General features: G+C 39.1%; 1 protein-coding gene across 2 annotated transcripts; it reads right to left on the bottom strand.

The window, feature by feature from the left end:
- Positions 1–3,170: 3,170 nt before the first annotated feature.
- STARD4 (StAR related lipid transfer domain containing 4) lies at positions 3,171–18,082 on the bottom strand. Of its 2 annotated transcripts, none has more exons than XM_039222976.1 (6): positions 17,936–18,082; positions 10,813–10,949; positions 9,583–9,632; positions 6,101–6,227; positions 5,138–5,252; positions 3,171–4,264 (listed from the first exon to the last, which is right to left on the bottom strand). In XM_039222976.1, the coding sequence occupies exons 2-6, from the start codon at positions 10,915–10,917 to the stop codon at positions 4,035–4,037; spliced, it is 627 nt and encodes a 208-aa protein (XP_039078907.1). In that variant the 5' UTR covers positions 10,918–10,949; positions 17,936–18,082; the 3' UTR covers positions 3,171–4,034. The 2 variants fall into 2 exon arrangements, with proteins under 2 accessions (XP_039078907.1, XP_039078908.1); XM_039222977.1 differs by having other exon boundaries at positions 10,813–10,952; positions 17,937–18,082.
- Positions 18,083–18,705: the final 623 nt, after the last annotated feature.

Below are 18,705 nucleotides of genomic sequence, written 5' to 3'. Positions count from 1 at the left end.
GTAATTTATCCACTGGGTTGGTATACCTGCAATATCCATGTAAGTAAAAGGATATGGATTTTAACCAGTGATTCTAAGGGTGCTAGTGTGCTCTTGAGTAAACAGGTAAAGCTTTTGTCTACATCAAAGGGAATTACTCATACCTAAAAGCTCAACAGACAATTAAATGTTTTCCTATCTTCTCCAGAGGCAACCTCCGTTACAGAGGTTTTTGAGATGTTAATTAAATTCAACCTGAGTATTGATACTTTGTCCTTCAGTTAGTAAAGAAAGAGGGAAGAGGGAGAAAACAAAACTTATTTTTACTGGGAGATAATTTTACAGTTTGAAATGTACAATTTCAAATATATCCAACATCAATGAGCAGTAAGATAAAGAGACCTTTAACATTTACAATCTCTAACAATCTCTACAGTCTCTAGCAGTTCATATTATACATAACTGCAACCACTAAATTCCTGCAATTATTTTTGCTAAGTATTATGTTAAACTCCAAGGGCTAATTAAGAGTTAGTACAAACTGATACTTCATGCAAAGGTATCACTTATTCTTTTTGGTATGAAACTAATATCCTTAAAAAATAGGTAACAAGTACTGAAAACAGTACGATGCCAAGTACTCCCTATGTAAATAGTTTCTAATACAAACTAGCTATAAGCTAGAGAAAATAATCAACCACCTAACAAGGCAGATTATATTTTTTCATTAACTGTCCTCTGAAAAATTAATTATCTTGGAAGGAAAACATTTTTTGGCTATAACTTTTATATTATTAACAGCTACAAACTGATTTATTTCTAATGTTCATAAGTCCCCATTTAACAAGCATTGAAGGCTCCAGAGATCAGAAAACACTTTGTATTTAAGAGAGCAATTCCATGAAATTCATTAATTCATTTTGTAAAAACACAAATTAATACATATACTAGAGAATGTGCTATTAAATACAGGCTACTGGCCCAGTGTTGATAATGCACACTTAACATGTGGCTAATCCAAGGGGCACCTGGGTGGCTCTGTTGGTTAAGCATCTGACTTCGGCTCAGGTCAAGATTTCACCATCTGTGAGTTCAAGCCCGTGAAGAACTCTGTGCTGACAGCTCAGGGCCCAGAGCCTGCTTCAAATTCTGTCTCCCTCTCTCTCTCTCTGCCCCTCCCCCACTTCACACTCTGTCTCTTCTCTCTCAATAACAAAGATTTTAAAAGCAATTTTTTTAATGTGGCTAATCCAGGTAAGTAAAAAGCATACCAGATTTCAAAGAATTAGTACAAAAGAAGAAAGTAATCTGTCTTAGTAAAGGTTCACACTGCTTATTTGTTGAAATGATGTTTGGGAGCTACTGAATTAAGTAAGTGGCATTATTAAAATCAACTTCAGCCGTTTCTTTCTAGCTTTCTCATGTGGCTGCTAGAAAATTTTAAGTTACATATACAGCTCACATTAGTTTTCTATTCTTCTACAGCACTGCTACAGAAAGAGTAGACTTCATTATATGTTACTAGTAATCCCAATCCATACCATTAAATTTTTGTATAACTGCGGTATTTGAGATAACACATTTAAAACATCACCATGAAGTGCCTGAGCTTAGAATCTACACTTAAAAACAAAACCCAAGGTAATCTTTCTCATCTCTCTTCTGTATACTGGCGGCTGTGCTAAACTTTGTTAGATAAGAGTCTGCAAACAGGCAAAGGGATCTTTCTGGTTGATGGAAATGTTCTAAAACTGGATTGTGGTGATGGCTGCACAATTATAAATGTATTCAAAAATCACTGGATTGTATACTTAGAACCAGTAAGTTGTATAGCATGTAAATTATATTTCAATAAACTGTTGTAAAAAAAAAAAAGTATAGCTAGAGCCCAGCAGATCTAAAGTGCCATCCAGAAGCCGCATATACATTTCAGGTGATTCAAATACTACTTTTCAAACTATCATATGACTCAATATTGCAATAAAAATTTTTCCATGAGTGTCCTTTTATGTGCAATGGGTCCAATTCAACAATGATTACGTAATCAATAATTGGAGGTATAAAAGGACAGAGAGAACATTAAAGTCACTGACTTTATTGGACAGTGGACAGTTTATTTGCTTTGGGGGTCCCCAGTTCAGGCAATATTATCACATAATCCCTCACCCAATCTGGGCACCCTGTAATTGGACCTCTGCTGGTAATTTGCCATCCTAGACAGAACACTGGAATATAAGAAACCCCACATTAATCAAAAAAGAAGGAAAAGAACGAGAAGGAGAATAAAGGGGAGGAAGAGGAGGAAGGGGGGGAAGAGTAGAAGAAGGAGGAGAAAAAGAAGGAGGGGGAAAGAGAAGAAGAAGGGGAAAGGGGGAGGGGGGAGAGCGGTCAAGGAGGGGGTGGGGAAGGAGAAGGGAGAAAAGGGAAGGAGGGGGTGGGGGAGGAGGAGGAGGAGAAACAAAATAATGGAAACAGTAATAGTGTCACATGAAGAACTCGCAGTGAACACAAAGATAGATTTCAAAGCGTGTGCCCGTACACAAACATAAATACACACATTTTCATGCGTACACTGAATGAGCTGCCTCAAGGTCTCATATTAGAAGTAAACCAGGTGGGGGGCGCCTGGGTGGCTTAGTCGGTTAAGCGTCCGACTTTCACTTAGGTCATGATCTCGCGGTTCGTGGGTTCGGGCCCCGCGTCGGGCTCTGTGCTGACTGCCAGCTCAGAGCCTGGAGCCTGTTTCAGTCTGTGACTCCCTCTCTCTCTGACCCTCCCNAAAAAAAAAAAAAAAAAAAAAAAAAAAAAAAAAAACATTAAAAAAAAAAAAAAAAAAAAAAAAGAAGTAAACCAGGTGGTTAGTACAAAAGCCAAGGAATCATTTGGAATGTTAAAATTATTCAGGAGTGTTCATTTAAGGCAGCCATAGACTCAAGGGACCTATTGTCCATGCTAGTTATAAAATGACTCATCCAGGCATGTGGATAAATCTATGAACGCATTTGTTAAAGCTCCAGACTGAAGATCTGTCACAATTGTGAATGTTTATGATGTAGTCAGTAATACTTTATGAGGTGAGTGATACTTTGAAACATGAACATGGGTCAAACGAGAAAGACTGAAAATCTGATTATTTTCCTAAAGAATATTGGATACTTCTCAGAATTAAAGCTATTTCTTGAGGGCTTATCTTTAAAAAAAAAAAAATGAAACATGAAGGAAACATTCATTGAATCTGACTTTCTAGACAGACAATTTTCTATTGGTAAATATAGGATACTACCGACCCTTTCACACAACCCAGTCAATGTGGTGTTCCCAATACATTTGGCAGTTTTTGTACTATCTTATCCATATATAAACACTTTTTAAGATTTCCAAAATAAATTCACAGAAAGATACAAATACATTTTTAAGACATCCACAAAATTATGTTATCTAGATATCAAAACAGAATTGTGTTTGACTTGTGTCTATAGTTATTTTATCTATTCTTTTCTTATTTCTGATTTTTCCAATACTTAAAGTAGTGCAATTCAACTGACAATGTTCACCTTTATAAAATATAAAGAGCTTTTTCTTTAGTCCAAGATATTGGCAAACTCATACAGCATACCAAAGTGAAACACTAATATTAAACTTCGAAAAAAGTTAAAACTTCACAAAATGTTCATAAACCTCTAAAATATATTTTAACTAATAGCATGAAGCTTGTGCTTTCTCTAATTTCCAAGCAGCCAAAATATTCATACTGAGGCACTACTCAGTTTCTTAAGAGTTGAGGTCAAAGAAGTATACCTACTTCTTCATGGATCTCTGTCATACCCTCCGTGCCAGACACACTGCTGTCCCAAACCCTGTGGCAAGTAATTACTTAAGAAAGCTGAAATGCCCTCTCTTGGATAACTCTTTAGTTGGGGAATAAAATAAAGCAATAAATCATCTCAAATGTTTCCGCAGGCTACACGGAGAAGAGGGAAGGATGAGTATTAGAGGCCGTGCAGCTGAGAGCAGAAGTTGATTCTGGGGACTACACTAGTACAAGTTTAAACATACTATGCCTTTTGTAAGGCTTTTCGTAAATCAACGTAGAAGTTGGTCAAAGTGCTTGCCATGGCTGTGTTGACTGCAGACTGTGGAATCATCCCACGCAGATCCGTCTGAATATAGCCTGTCAAAAGACTCTGGTGGGGATTGTCTTTAAGCGGAACACAAAACCAACCACAGGGATGGTTATATCCACGAATAAATTCTGGTCTCTTTTCACTCCAGTCAAGACTTACCCCTACAAGGAAATTTTAAAATAACACTTAGCAGTGGCTGAGATTAACCTGAAACTCTCATTAAAATTATTATCAGATTTCTTGTTTAAATATTTTTCTTCTTATCCGTGTAGATGAAAACTAAGCCCCAAGAGTGACCATGGAAAATGAAAAAGATAATCACCAGCTGGAGTTCTGACAGGGGGCTGGTAAGTAGTTAATGGGGAAAGTTCTAATCCCATCAGGATAGGTAACATTATGTCATCCTGGTAACTCCTTGGAAACTATGAATCGTGGCTGTAGCACCCAGGCCTCAAGGTGCCAAAAATCAAAACTATGGCACCACCACTACTCCCTGACGGCACTGCCACATCCAACTTTGGTACTGGCTGGTTAAGAGTAAACAAGTAGATACTTACTTTCCTACAACTGCCAACTCACGTATATAGTAAACATAAAAAATTTACCTATAGATATATTTTAGAAAGCAGGAGCCTTCTAATAGCAGTATTTTTAATTTTTAAAAGACAACTATCACACAGCTCAAGGAAGGAAAAATATTCTAAAACATACCAAGTCTATTCTTTCTATGTAATGACTAAGAAGTTGCTTTCTGAGAGTGACTTAGATGGAAATCTACTTACTACATCCCTTTCTTAGAGGCAGTTATTTAATTCATATTTGTTAGCCATGACGTGGAAGCTACTATGTAACTGAAAATAAAAACTTATCAGAAAGATTTCAAAACACTTTCTAGGATGTTTACAAAGCTTAAAGTGATTACAAAATAAATGTGAAGGCTGAAAATATAGCTCAGGTAGAAAGAAACATCCAGCCTAGAAAACTCAAATATTTAAAACAAATGAAAAGAAAGTATAAGGTTTTGATATCATTACCACAGGATAGAAGCCCTTCTTCATAGTCCACAGTGTAGGAGAAATCAACAAACTCTCTTGGGGAAATCATATTCCAAAGCTGGCCAGCAGTAGTATAACGCATCACACAGCAATTCTGAAAGAGAACAGGTAACAGGCACTACTAAGGAAACATATGTGACTCCTGTATCATTAATTAATCTTTATTAAAAAATGATACTGACTTAAAATGTATTACAGTTATTATGAATAATTCTTACAGTGATTCCGACAGGTTAAGAGCTCTATTCTAAATATCACTGCTACTGTATGGTCGTGAATAAAATATATGATCAAAACACAAAGAGTTAAGCTGCCCAGTATCCAAATCTCTAAATCAATACAATGGCCTTTCATCCTATATGATATTCAACATGGAAATAGATAGTGTAGACTCTAAGTGTTTAAAATAAAATCCAAATACTTGTACTAAAACACTAAATGGTTCAATAAAGAAATTCAAACATGGCAAGAATGAATTAATAAAAATAGAAAAAGAGGACAACCCACTATGGTTACATAATTCTCTAATGCCTAAGGTGGCATTTTTATCTTTGGTCTTTAATTTTGGCTTAATATTAATGGAAAAACATACAATTACCTAGATAGCTGAATGTGACGGTGTTGTTTTCAGAATTTTATATTTCAGAACCTCAACTTAAAGTTTTACCGTTAAAGACACTGACAATTTTCTTAAGCAGCAAAGGTAGAGCTGCTGTGAAAAACACATTCAGTTCTAACATTCATTAGTTAATATGAGGAAACTCAAGCTTTTTAAAAGGCAGCAAGGATTCCCCTATGAGATCTTTGCCAGGACTACCTACTCTCCAAGCAATGAATACAAGTGTGTATACACCCTCACGCTCACATGCTCACTCTCTCTCTTTCACACACACACACACACACACACACACACAATCTGCAGTAATGTTTCTAAATAAATACCTCTTCAAAGTGTTCCAAGATATCCATTGAAGTCATTAAGCTGTCCCAATCCAAGCGACAGGGACCTGGGCGTATATGGTCCACTACACTATTGACGACGTTATCTATAACGCCTTGGGCTTTGAAGCTGGAGAAAAAATATTAAAGTCAAATGCTATTAGAATGAAAACTCTCAGCATGTCCACATTGTTCACAGCTAACTTTAAGAAGAGTAAAAGTTAACAAAGATTTTTTTTTTTTATGTTTTATTTCTGAGAGAGAGAGAGAGAGAGACAGCATGAACAGGGGAGGGTCAGAGAGAGAGGGAGACACAGACTCTGAAGCAGGCTCCAGTCTCTGAGCTGGCTGCCAGCACAGAGCCCAACGCGGGGCTTGAGCCCACAAACCGTGAAATCATGACCGGAGCCGAAGTCAGACGCTTAACTGACTGAACCACCCAGGTGCTCCAATAAAGATTTTTTAAAGGCAGTGAATTTCTATGGTTTTTCTGATAAATTCAGGGATATCAATTATTTTATCAGAATGTACTGTTTGCCCTCACATCTAATAAGATGTCCAAGGCTAAATTATATTGTCCTGAACACAGTAAAGTACCTTCATGTTATGGGACAGCTGAAAACGGATGACAGAACATTAATGCTTCATTTATTTTGAAAGCTGTTCTTTCCGTTATGCTCTAACATGCTCTTAGTATACATATATTTTTACTCTAACTTTCAAAAACTTACTACAGGAGCAGAAAAACAGATCACCCAGGAATAGAACACTAAAGATTGACTCATGAATTTTATCAGAACTTGACATGTTTCAAAGGTGGCATTATATATCAATGGAGAAAGGATGTACTTCCAGTACTTATCCTAACAGAGTAATTAAAAACTGAATCACTACTTGACAGCGTTCAAAACAATTAATTCCAGATAGATGAAAAACCACCGCATAAAATTTAAAACTTTGAGAAAAATACATCTTTGTAAACATAAATCACAAAAAAACACAAATAATGCAAGATAGTTAAAAACCTGTATATCACAAATGACAAAGTATATAAATTTCTTTTAAAACCAGCACAGACTGGAAGAAGGCATGTGCAACACAGATGAACAGACATAATTATTAGAGAGTACATAATTAATTCCTATAAACCAATGAGAAAAAGACAATCTAAAGAAAGGATGGGCAAAGGATATGTTAAGATTGATCTGAAATGTTGATAAATTTAGAAAAGATGCTCAACTTCACTCATAATCAAGTAAATATCAACAAGATACCATCCCATACCCCTGTGATTTGCAGAGATTAAAAACTAACTCATACTGAATGGAAGGGAATGAGAACTCTCAATTTGCTACCACCACTTTAGAGAGCAATGTCTAGTGTAAGGGACCCAGGTGCACACCCAAAGAAAATCACACGTGTGTAGGAGACGTATACCTAAGAAGTTTACTATAGCACTGTACTTTATAAGGAATAATTGATGACAACCTAAAAATGTACCACAGGCAAATTTGCAAATACAGGTAAAGACATCACAGTATTTTCTTATGAACATGAAAGAATAGATCTACACGTAACAACATGGCTAAATCTTGAAAACACAATGTTAAATGGAAAAAAAAAACAAAGGAAGTTCCTGAAAGAAACACACACTTATATGTGGTCAAAGAATATAAGAGAAATAATATACCCTTTAAGATACTAGTTATCTCTGGGGAAGAAAGAAGACAAATGATAGATTGGCTTTAACTCTATCAGTAACTTCCCGGAGGACGGGGAGTCTTTCTAAAAGGTTTGTTGTTTTTTTTTAAATTTTATTTATTTATTTTGAGAGATAGAGAAGAGAGTATGCTTGTGCATGGGGAAGGGGCAGACATCAGGAGAGAGAAAATCCCAAGCAGGCTCCATACTCCATACTGTCAGTGCAGTTATGCTTTTCAAACCTCACCGGGAATCAGTGATCTAAAGGATTAATTCACACTTGTTTACAATGCTTAATCTGCAACTCCAGTTTCCTGGTCCTTGACATAAGTATTATATAACTCATCTTTCTGGAAATGCTATCTTTGGTATTATACTTCAGAGCAGTTTCATTTTTAAAAGGGCTGAGTCCCAAGGATGTGAACATTCCACTGCAATTACACAAGTCAACTGTCTCCACTGGCTTTAAAAAACAATTATTTTTTTTCTGGTTAAAAGGCATAATTCATGTTCAACTATATGTAAATACCAAAAAACGGAAATAAAATCACCTATAAAACTGCCATCTAGAGGTGTATATTTGGTGGTAAGTAAAAACACTTATTTTTAATATTTTTTATTTTAGAGACAGCGTATGTACACACATGTGCTCCAACAAGTGGGGGAGGGGCAGAGGGAGAGCGAGCAACCCAAGCAGGCCTCGCCCTGTCAGCACAGAGCTGGACATGGGGTTTGATCCCACAACCTTGCAATCATGACCTGAGCTGAGATCAAGAGTCAGACACACATCCGACTGAGCCATCAGGAGCCCCAGGTAAAAACATTTAATATACAAAAATGCATAGGGGCACTTGAATGGCTCAGTCGGTTAAGCCGCCAACTTCAGCTCAGATCACGATCTCATGGTTAGTAGGTTCGAGCTCTTGTGTTGGGCTCTGTGCTGAGAGTGCAAAGCCTGGAGTCTGCTTCAGATTCTGTGTCTCCCTCTTTCTCTGCCCCTTTCCCCACTTGCATTCTGTCTCTCTCTCTCTCTTTCAAAAATAAATAAAAACATTAAAAAAAATTTTTTTATATATATTTAAAGTCAACTCACAATAGTGCTACATGCAGTTTGGTATTCTGCTTTAGTCACTTTACATTCTTGTGTTTTTAAATAATATTTGAAAACGTAGTTTTTAAAGACTGTAAAACACCACATTTCAAAATTTTATCATTCTCTGACTATTGATTATTCAAGTAATGCTGTGATGGAAGAGATAAGTACTCAACCTTTATCTTTCTTATGATTTCTTTAAGATGAATTCTTAGAGGGGTGCCTGGGTGGCTCAGTCGGTTAAGCATCTGGCTTCGGCTCAGGTCATGATCTCGTGGTTTGTGGGTTTGAGCCCCGCGTTGGACTCTGTGCTGACAGCTCAGCCCGGAGCCTGTCTTTGGATTCTATGTCTCCCTCTCTTTCTGTCCCTCTCCTGCTCATGCTGTCTCTCTCTCTCTCTCAAAAATAAACAAACATAGAAGGGTCTTATTCAACATGCTAAGAAATTAAGATTTTATTGGCCATTTGATATCATTATTTATGATTCCCTTACCACCAACTCAGTCCACAAGGGATCTGGACATTTTAAAGGCTTTGAATTCATAAGGTGATTTGCTTCTCAGAAAAGTTAAAATATTAAAAGCCAAATTTCACTGGCAATGATGATTTAGTGATCATATATATATATATATTTATATATAAAATTTGGTAATATCTTAAGAGTTACATGAAACTACAAGAATTTACTTACAGGTATCCATTAAATTCTTCTGAAGGCTTTCTCCAAATTGTTACATCTTTCTAGAAAAATAAAAAACAGTACATGGACATAAATAATCACCTAGCTGGAAATGTAAACATAAAACCAGCAATTTCAAATTGTAGAGCATGTCCTTGCATTAAAATAAAACTTAAGTAAATATTCAAATATAAAAGTCATTTATGCCATCAAGTGATCCATATCTGAATTTCTTCTGTTTCCTAAAGTTCTTCACCTTTTACTTCAAATACAGACCTCCAAAAAAAGATTTTTTAGTAGCTTAATGAGATCCAAACATTGTTAAGATCCAGTGACGGCTCTATCTTGCCAGCCATTATTATTTGCCTTGCTCCAATCTTATCTATTTACCATTACTGACACATTTAGACTAAGACAATAGGAATGCTAAATATTTCATTCTGACCTTGCTCTTTTTTCCTTTAAATCAAACAAGTCACATCTACTATGGCAGTGCTACCTTGAATTAGTCCCTACATCCTTTTTCTGATCATTTCCCAAGAAGTCTTGGCCATCAGACAAGCTAGAGTGATTCATGGGAAGAGTCCTGGTTCCAGGGCTACTTCTGTCAATGCTCAGCCATGGGACAGTTTGGACAAGTCACACTGGTAAGAAAGAAAACTAAACGGCCAAGCTCACGGGCTTGTTGAAATATCTGAAACTTTTCCAAACTATCCATACATTTTCTATGTTGACTTCAGAAGCTATACTTTAGGTTTAGGCTCTTGTTGCTAAGATTCTATTCTCATGTCCACTGTCTACAGCAGTAATGATAGCAGTAGAGCATTATTATGTTTTTGCCTTGGTGAGATGTCAAAACACTGACTTTATTAGCATAATTATCTATCCCTGCACATCCACCCAAAGTATGGTCCCTATTTTCCCTTACCGTTTTTTTTTTTTAATATTTTTATTTATTTCTAGGAGAGAGAGAGAGAGAGAGAGAGACAGCGTGAGCAGGGGAGGGTCAGAGAGAGAGGGAGACACAGACTCCGAAATAGGCTGCAGGCTCTGAGCTGGCAGTCATCACAGAGCCCGACGCGGGGCTCGAACCCATGAACCGCGAGATCATGACCTAAGTGAAAGTCGGACGCTTAACCGACTAAGCCACCCAGGCGCCCCTTCCCTTACCGTTTTGAAAGTCATCAACCAACTCATTAGATAGAGGACAAACCCCAAATAGAAGCAATTTAAATAATTTACCATTTTCTTGGCAACTCGCCACTTATCATCTTCAATGCTATGATACTGGATAAGAGTGTTTTTAAGTCTAGTTGCAAAAACAGCTGCATCGGGCAGGGCTTCCATTTTTTCTTCTTTCTCTCTCTCTCTCTTTTTTTTTCCTGTTGCAAAGACAAAGATTAGCATCAACAAATACCACAGTTCGACGCAGTAGACCAAGGAGTCGCAAATCTGTCTTCAGTAGACCAAGGAGTCACAAATCTGTCTTCATAACAGAATCACCTGGGGAGCTGTCAAAGGTACACCTGGATCCCACCCCAAACCAACTAATCAGAATCTCAGAAAGTAGGACCTGGGCATAGTTTTCCTAACAGCTTCCAAGATAAATAACACCTAGTCAAGGATAAGAATCACACATTGTGAGCTATTAAAATTATTCATATAAAAATAAAACACTAACCTATTTTCCCTTCCCAATAGAATATAATAAAAAGAAATACATTATAGACTTCTAGATAACTTAAAGAAAAAAAATTGCTGTTTCCAAACTATAAAAATAAATACACAAGGAATAAATTCTTTAAAAAAGGTCCTTAGAGCCTCAGCCATTAAAATTTTAATTTAACATCCAACAGATTTAAGACTCACTCTAGCAAACGAATGATAAGCATAAGCAAAAAGCCGCTCATACATCCTTTCAGGACAGGGCTACAGAACTGTGAACAATTTCAAAAGTTTGACGAACTATATACCATTTTCAATATTTTATTTCATCCAGTGAAATGTTATAGGATTCCATAAAGTATCTGTAAGGAAGGAAGAAGGTCATAAGAAGACTTTTAGAACTACTAGTACAGCATAAATAAATAGTTCATAATTTTAAGGCAATAATTTTAACTACCTAAAAAAGAAAAGTACTAGCTTATTAAGAATTCCAAAGATAAGCGACTGTTCAACAATGTTTTTAAAGAGCAATGATTACTAGCCTTAAGGATAATAAACTTAACATAATGACGACGGGGTTTAAAACATTGCTGTAAACTCTTTGATACACTTCCCATCAAGAAGTGGTCTGTGACTGCATGACTTTGGAGGCTGGGTTAGAAAAGTTCATGCAGATTCTGCAGATTTTTTTTAGAATAATCACTCCAGGAGTCTATGATCAATATGCAAGCATGCAAAAAATCTGACTACCCTGAGGCTGAAATGTGGAAAGACTGAAGGAGAGAGGGGGAAATGGGGAGAGACACCACCCCAAAGTCCCAGATCCAGAAGTCTAGTTAGAGCTTCACCCCAATGGGTACCTCTTGCTTCCCCAGGCTTCCCTCAATTGGACACACCCACCCCATCTGAACAATTTACTTTTACAATGGTAACTGAGCCAGTAGCTCAAAGTCAAAGCCTTGGAATCACCCTTAATGGGAATTAAGAGACTCCTATTCACAGCACCGCAGCTCACTGCCTACAATATTCTTGTCCTACTGGTTTCTTTCTGTCCCTCAAATAGGCCCAGCTTGTCACTGACTTCAGGCTTTGTACTTGCTATTTCTATGTATGCATTATTAGATCCCAAATCTGAGCATGACTAATAACTTGTAATGACAATTTCATTTTAAACCTCCTGTCTTAAAATACAGCCTTCTGCAAGTCGCCACTATATCCTTCTTTTATTTTCTTCATGGTGCTTTTCACAATCTGAGATTAACCTGTTTATGTATTGGTGTGCTGTATTCTGCTCTTTCACCATCACATCCTCCTCAGCTAATAAAGCAGGGGCCTTTGTCTGCCTTATTTACCACTGTTTCTCCACCTACCAGAACACTGCCTGGAGCACAACAGGCCCTTAATTTGGTGAACTGTGTTTACTTCAAAACAATTGTTTTATTTTAATTTTGTGTCCTTTTGGTGCCTTGGTGCACTCCAGGAAAAGGAGAAAGGAGAAGAGGCTTTAGGGGAAAAGCTGCACAGTTTACAGAACCATCAAATTACTACTACAAAGGAGATCAAGAAGAGATCAAAATGAAATGTCAAGCCTCAAACCTCTATGGAAACGAGGCTATAATTCTCAAGGACAGGTGCATACATCAGGATCACCTGTGTTGTATTTTGTAGTAGTTGCTGTTGACAACGATTCCCTCGCTAGCCTCTCCTCTGAGTCCTCTTTTTTGGACTTGTTCTTGGGCTTGTCCTTGGCCCCCAAAGTTCAGTTTTAGCAAGAATCCTGCTGAGCCAGTTTACGGAAAACCCCTCACCCTCAAAAATTCCTCATCCTACCCTTGATCTTATCACGCTGCCCGGTATTCAGCAAGAATCTTAAGTCAATTTAGCCAGAATTCCCCTTACCCCTAATGTTTCTTCTCAGCAAATTTCCATCCACTGACACCCACTCTGCTCCTTGGCTGCAAATCCCCACTTATCCCTGTTGTATTCAGAATGGAGTGCAGTTCTACATTGAGGTTTATTCTCCACTACTGCAATAGTTTTTTTTTTTTTAATGTTTTATTTATTTCTGAGAGAGAGAGAGAGAGAGACAGCCTGAAAAGGAGAGGGTCAGAGACAGGGGGAGACATAGAATCCGAAACAGGCTCCAGGCTCTGAGCTGTCAGCACAGAGCCCGATGCGGGGCTCGAACCCACGAACCGCGAGATCGTGACCTGAGCCGAAGTCGGACGCTCAACCGACTGAGCCACTCAGGCACCCCCACTATTGCAATAGTTCTTGAATAAGTTTTGCCTTTACCACTTTAACTTCTATCTGCCTCTGGTTTTCTTTAACACTGCTTTTAGATGTTGGATTTCAGGGCCCACTGCAGAGAGTGTGATTCAGTGGCCCTGATCTGGAGTAGACCCCCCATAATCTAAGTTCTTTAAAAAGCTTTGCTGATTATTCTGTTATCCAGCCAGGGTTGAGAACCACTGGCCTAAAAAGTAAAGGTGACAGAAATAAATCAATATTGTAGTCAGTCTCTAAACAGCATAAAGCAGGGCATACAAGACATTAAAAATGATAAACAATAAGATGATATAGAACTGTAGTGGTGTTTTGAAAATAACCTTTTTCTCTAGGTTCTGTCTCTGAGACTTGCAAATTAAACTGACAAAAGGCATATTAACAGGAGAAAAGGCACATACATTTTATTTGTTATTGATATTTTAATTTTTGTGTGCATAGAAGCCTTCACAATAAATAAATGGAGATCCAAAAAAAAGCAGTTAGACCTAGGGCTTATACACCATTCTAACAAAGGGTGATAAATTGTGGAAAAGTGACAGGACCAAGGAAGAGGGGGCTTCTCGTGGTGGTAAATTATGAGGAAGTAAATATAGGAGAGAAAACTAATAGAAGATAAGGGTTATTGTAGTAACGTTTGTTTGTTCAGACAATCACAGTGCCAACTCCGTCTCCAGTGATGAGTTGTTCCCTTTCTGGTCTAGGAGAGGTGGGGGGAAGACCTTCACAAAGGGAAGTTTATATTCTATTTTTAGGCAGTAAAGGGAAGGAAAACAGCTCTTCCTGCATCTGCTGCTGAATTGCCTTCAGCTGAAAATAATCCCTATTCCAAAGTGGCATATTTTGGGGTGGTCTATCCTTTCAGAAACATAGGAAAGTATACATATAAAAAACTCAGTAATTGAGAATTTGGGATCTATGTAAGTGATGCAAAATGTATAATAAGTATAGATCTCACCCATAGACTAAAACGTGGATGAGCTCATTCAAAAAGTATGCCAGTCAGGAATGTATCCCATTTCCCCTCAAGAGACTGCCAACTTGATAGCCAGTACAATGACCTTAATCAAGGGTATGTTATAAACAAGCATGAATTCTTAGAGAAGACTTGAAAAACTAATTTATCTGTTCCTGGGATCATTATGATTAAACAATATTCTGTAAACCCCCAGGTGGCCTGCCAGGTTCCTGTGGCTGCCAGGTAAGATATTTTTTTCTAAACTCCTTGACAGAAATCAAAGATGGAATGTAAAGATGCTATTATTGTAGACAACATTATATTTGTGCAAAGCCATTACAGAAATGTAAGCAGGAAAACTACCTACTAAGGTGAGAATCTGAATCTTTAAGGTGCTTATCTTAGTAATCTTTCTGATTGCTCTTACTGATCACTATAAAGTCCAAACTCCTTAATACGGCTTATGGGCCCTTTTATGATCTGGCTGAACTCTGTTGCCTAATTCCAACTCTTCTTTCCTGGACTCCCGTAAAGACTAGGTTAGCTTCCCCCTCCTCCACCAATGTTTCTCACAGCAACTCTGTAATTATTCACTAGTCATCTTTTCCAATTTAACTGTAAATCTTTTGGGGCAGGAAATGTGACTTGTTCAATGTTACCCTCCTGAGGTCTAGCATGCAGTAGGAACCCAGTAAATAAAAGTGGGAAAAATAGGTAGACGGTGAGCACTAGCCTCACTTATGAAATACCTCAAGATATCTAAGATGGGCCCATTTACCCCGATCATCCTTGAGTTTCTGAATGACTAAGGTGTACACTGCCATAATTAAATACAGCAATTTCTCAAGGAAGTCTATTTACCAAACATCTAGTATATACTCGGTCCTAGAAGTACAGAAATGGATATAATCCAGTGTTTGCTTTCAAAGCTGACTTATTCCACCTTTTAAATAAATTCTTAATTACAACAACCAAAGCTAAAACATTAAAAACTATTAATGAGCCTCTCGAAGGGTACTGGAGTAGGAGGTAGGAAAGGACAACAAAGTGTAAACTCAGAAAGCTCTTTTTTAGCCCAGTGAAGTATTTAACCAGGCAGTTCATTCTTGCATGGATTTTTTTCAGCAAGATTAAATCCAAAAGAGAATAATGGCTACGGTCTAAACTATCTGTGTCTGGACAGGCATAACATATCTCTCAAAATATATTCCCGAATTGGGGGGTAGGCAGTATGGAGTTATTATCAAGGTCTTGATGCTCTCCTAATAAAGCAGGGTACTCACATTAATTGAAAGGAAAGCATACAATATGCTCTACTGAAATCTCCACCGGTGAAGAATGTGAGGAAAATGTTGTATATACTATTCTGAACTTCCCCTTACTAATTCTTTTATTCCCTTTCTTGACCTACACCGGGAAACTCTCCAATGCCATCACTTACATTTCAGAGAACAGGCACCGCTTAATCCTATCAGAATCTAGCAGCTTCTTAGAAAAGGTTATATTACTTTTGACAGTTCTATTACTCAGTGCTCAGTAATGTCCACTTTCATTTTTTCCCTTATTTTAAACTAACCTTTTTGTTCATGTTTCCTATGCCCATGTCTTGGCAGTAATCACTAGTGTAGACAGTGGCTGCCATCGTAAAGTGGGCAGCCTGCCCAAGTTAAAAATGGTCTTATGGCCATCTTTCAGTACCACAGTCTTTGCCCAGTACAACTCCACTTTTCATTAAATTTACATCACAGGGGGATGGCCATAGGTTCTATTTTAAATATGAAACATAATAAACATTTTAACTCCTAATATAAAGTGAATGTCATAAAAAAATCTGTACTTATGTAGTATGAAGTCAGAATTCACCACTGAAAGAAGCTATTATCAGAATTGTTTAAACTTTGATTTCCCGACTCACAAGGGAAATCATAATATGTCACAGATTTTCCCCAAGATATTGTGCAAACCAAGGCCTTGTAAATTATATTGTCCATCTAACATCAAATTTGGCATATGCTTGATTTCCAATCAATCTTGAATTTGTAATTTAGCTTCTCCAAATCAGTCAAATAAAGTAGGTTCTCATTTTTGAGACTGGCTATAGCAGGAATCCAACAGGGAAGCCTACTTCCACAATGTGACCACTGTCCCTCCCTCTGTTTCAGTGCTCACTTTAGCTTATTTCAGTATTAGCTTTACAACAGTGTTGAGTCTTCTTACAAGAGTAAAGGCAATATTAAATTCTAATGATTCTTGGGGCACCTGGGTGGCTCAGTGGGTTAAGCAACCAACTCTTGGCTTGGGCTCAGGTCATGAACTCACAGTTTGTGGGTTTGAGCCCCCTTCTGCGCTGTCAGAGCAGAGCCTGTTTGGGATCTTCTGTTTCCCTCTCTCTCTCTCTCTCTCTGCCCCTCTCCTACTTGCGAACTTGTGCTCTCTCTCTCTCAAAAAAAAAAAAAAACCTAACGGTATTTCAGCTTTAAGTTTGAGTCCAAGCTCATGTTTTGAGTTCCTCATGCTCGAATTCTTTATTAAAAATAATAACAGCTAACATTTATTGATCACTTACTATGTGATCAGTCTTCCTGGCCACTTTAAATTGTATTATTTCATTTAATCCTCATAAACAAACTTCAAAGCTGATCCTATTATCCTGATTTTACAAAGTGGTAACAAAGAAAATTAAGTCACTTGTCCAAAATCACACGGCCAATAAGCGATAGAGCCAGAATTCCAACGCAGGGCTTCCGCCTTGCCAGTCTAAAGGCCTGTTCTGCAAAACACTGGAAGTTCACCACAAGCTGGAAGAGACTTTACATTAAAAAAATCTGACATCATACTGAATTTGTAATTTTGTCCTGACTCCTGATCCCAAAATAGCTCAGGTAATCTTTCTTAACTGTACATTAGGGATAATAGTAACCCTAACTCATTGAGGAATTAGATGAGTTAATACATTTAGTGAGGATGGAAGATTGTAAGCCCCGGAAAACGATGCCTCTTACCAATATCACTCAGAGCTTGGTGTGGGAAGATGGGACCCTACGTTGTCTGTACGTCTACGACGAACCAGGAAACACTGCGCCCCTCACAGAACACGACCTTAGTGAATCTTCGCCGCGGCCCTGGACGCGAGGTTTTTACTATCCCTTCCCCATTTAACGGATGCAGAAACGCCTAACTGGCATCCAGGACCTTAAGCTGCACCGTGAGCGGTGCAGAGAGACGAGGCGCAAGCCCTGGGATCCTTCTGGGGACGCCTTTCCTCCCTCACCTGTAAGGGCTGAAGCCGCCCGGACGCCGGGGACAGCCACCCATGACTTCCGCGCCGACCTCCCCCGCCCCGCTGCCCCGAGCAGCTCCAGAAAACGCACCGGGACGGGCGCCCCGGACGCCCCCGTAGCCCTCCCTCCCGGCCGCCTCAGTCCCGCCGCGACTCCGCGCCTCCACCCACCACTACCTGAGATGAAGCGAGGCGTCGGTACGCGGCTAGGCGCGCCGGGCGCACGGGACTCACGGCTTGGGGCGACACGCACGCTCCGGAGCTCCTTCAGCTTGCCGGGTCCGCCGGGGCTGGGGCGGCAGCAGCCAATGGGCTACGGGCCACCGCCGCTATCGCAGCCAATTGGAAGGTACCAAGCTCTTCCGCAACTCGAAGCCGGGTGCGCCCGAGGGCAAGTGGCCAAAGTTGGCCTGGGCAACGAGTGGTTCCTTGGATTGGCTGGCGTGGCGGCGTACGGAACGCTGATTGGTCGCCAGGAAATGGAATGATTCCTCGTGAGTGTGGGCTGGGCGGAGCCCCGCAGGGTTCCCTGGGTGCGTGCGGTGGCGGGTGGGTCTGGCTCCCGCGGGGTGAACGGCGGCCGATTAATGGCGCAAGAATTTTGCAAGGCAGTAAATCCAACTGGGAGAAATACGAACGCAAGAGGGAGGGAGTGATGGCAGTGGGGGATGAGGCTGGCCTAAATTCAGAGGGCTGTGGAGATGCAGTATCACGCAGCTGCACTACCCCTCCCAGGACCAAAAGTCTAATAAAAAAGAGAAGGCACCCGTGCAAAGGATGACAAATCCTTGGGCCTTCCGCCTCCTCAGGCTTAGAATTGACAGCGCTGTATGAGAAAGCCTGTAAACAAAGTCACTACGACAGTGCAAACTGATCTCTCGTCAAACATTTGTCCTCAGATAAGGGAGAGCAGAAGACCACCTTGAAAATGGAGAACAGGTGTGGC

This window comes from Hyaena hyaena, unplaced genomic scaffold (genome assembly GCF_003009895.1).
Source record: "Hyaena hyaena isolate Hyena2069 unplaced genomic scaffold, ASM300989v1 scaffold_1232, whole genome shotgun sequence".
In the NCBI taxonomy this organism is placed as follows: Eukaryota; Metazoa; Chordata; class Mammalia; order Carnivora; family Hyaenidae; genus Hyaena; species Hyaena hyaena.
Note: the sequence above shows the minus strand (reverse complement) of the source record. Positions and strands in the feature narration are given on the sequence as shown.

Excerpts from the sequence above, each read along its gene's own strand:
- STARD4 (XM_039222976.1), bottom strand. The coding sequence starts at position 10,917 with ATGGAAGCCCTGCCCGATGCAGCTGTTTTTGCAACTAGACTTAAAAAC. Across the intron at positions 9,633-10,812 it reads GGCGAGTTGCCAAGAAAATG|AAAGATGTAACAATTTGGAG; the intron begins GTAAATTATTTA and ends TTATTTTTCTAG. Across the intron at positions 5,253-6,100 it reads TCTTGGAACACTTTGAAGAG|AATTGCTGTGTGATGCGTTA; the intron begins GTATTTATTTAG and ends GTTCTCTTTCAG.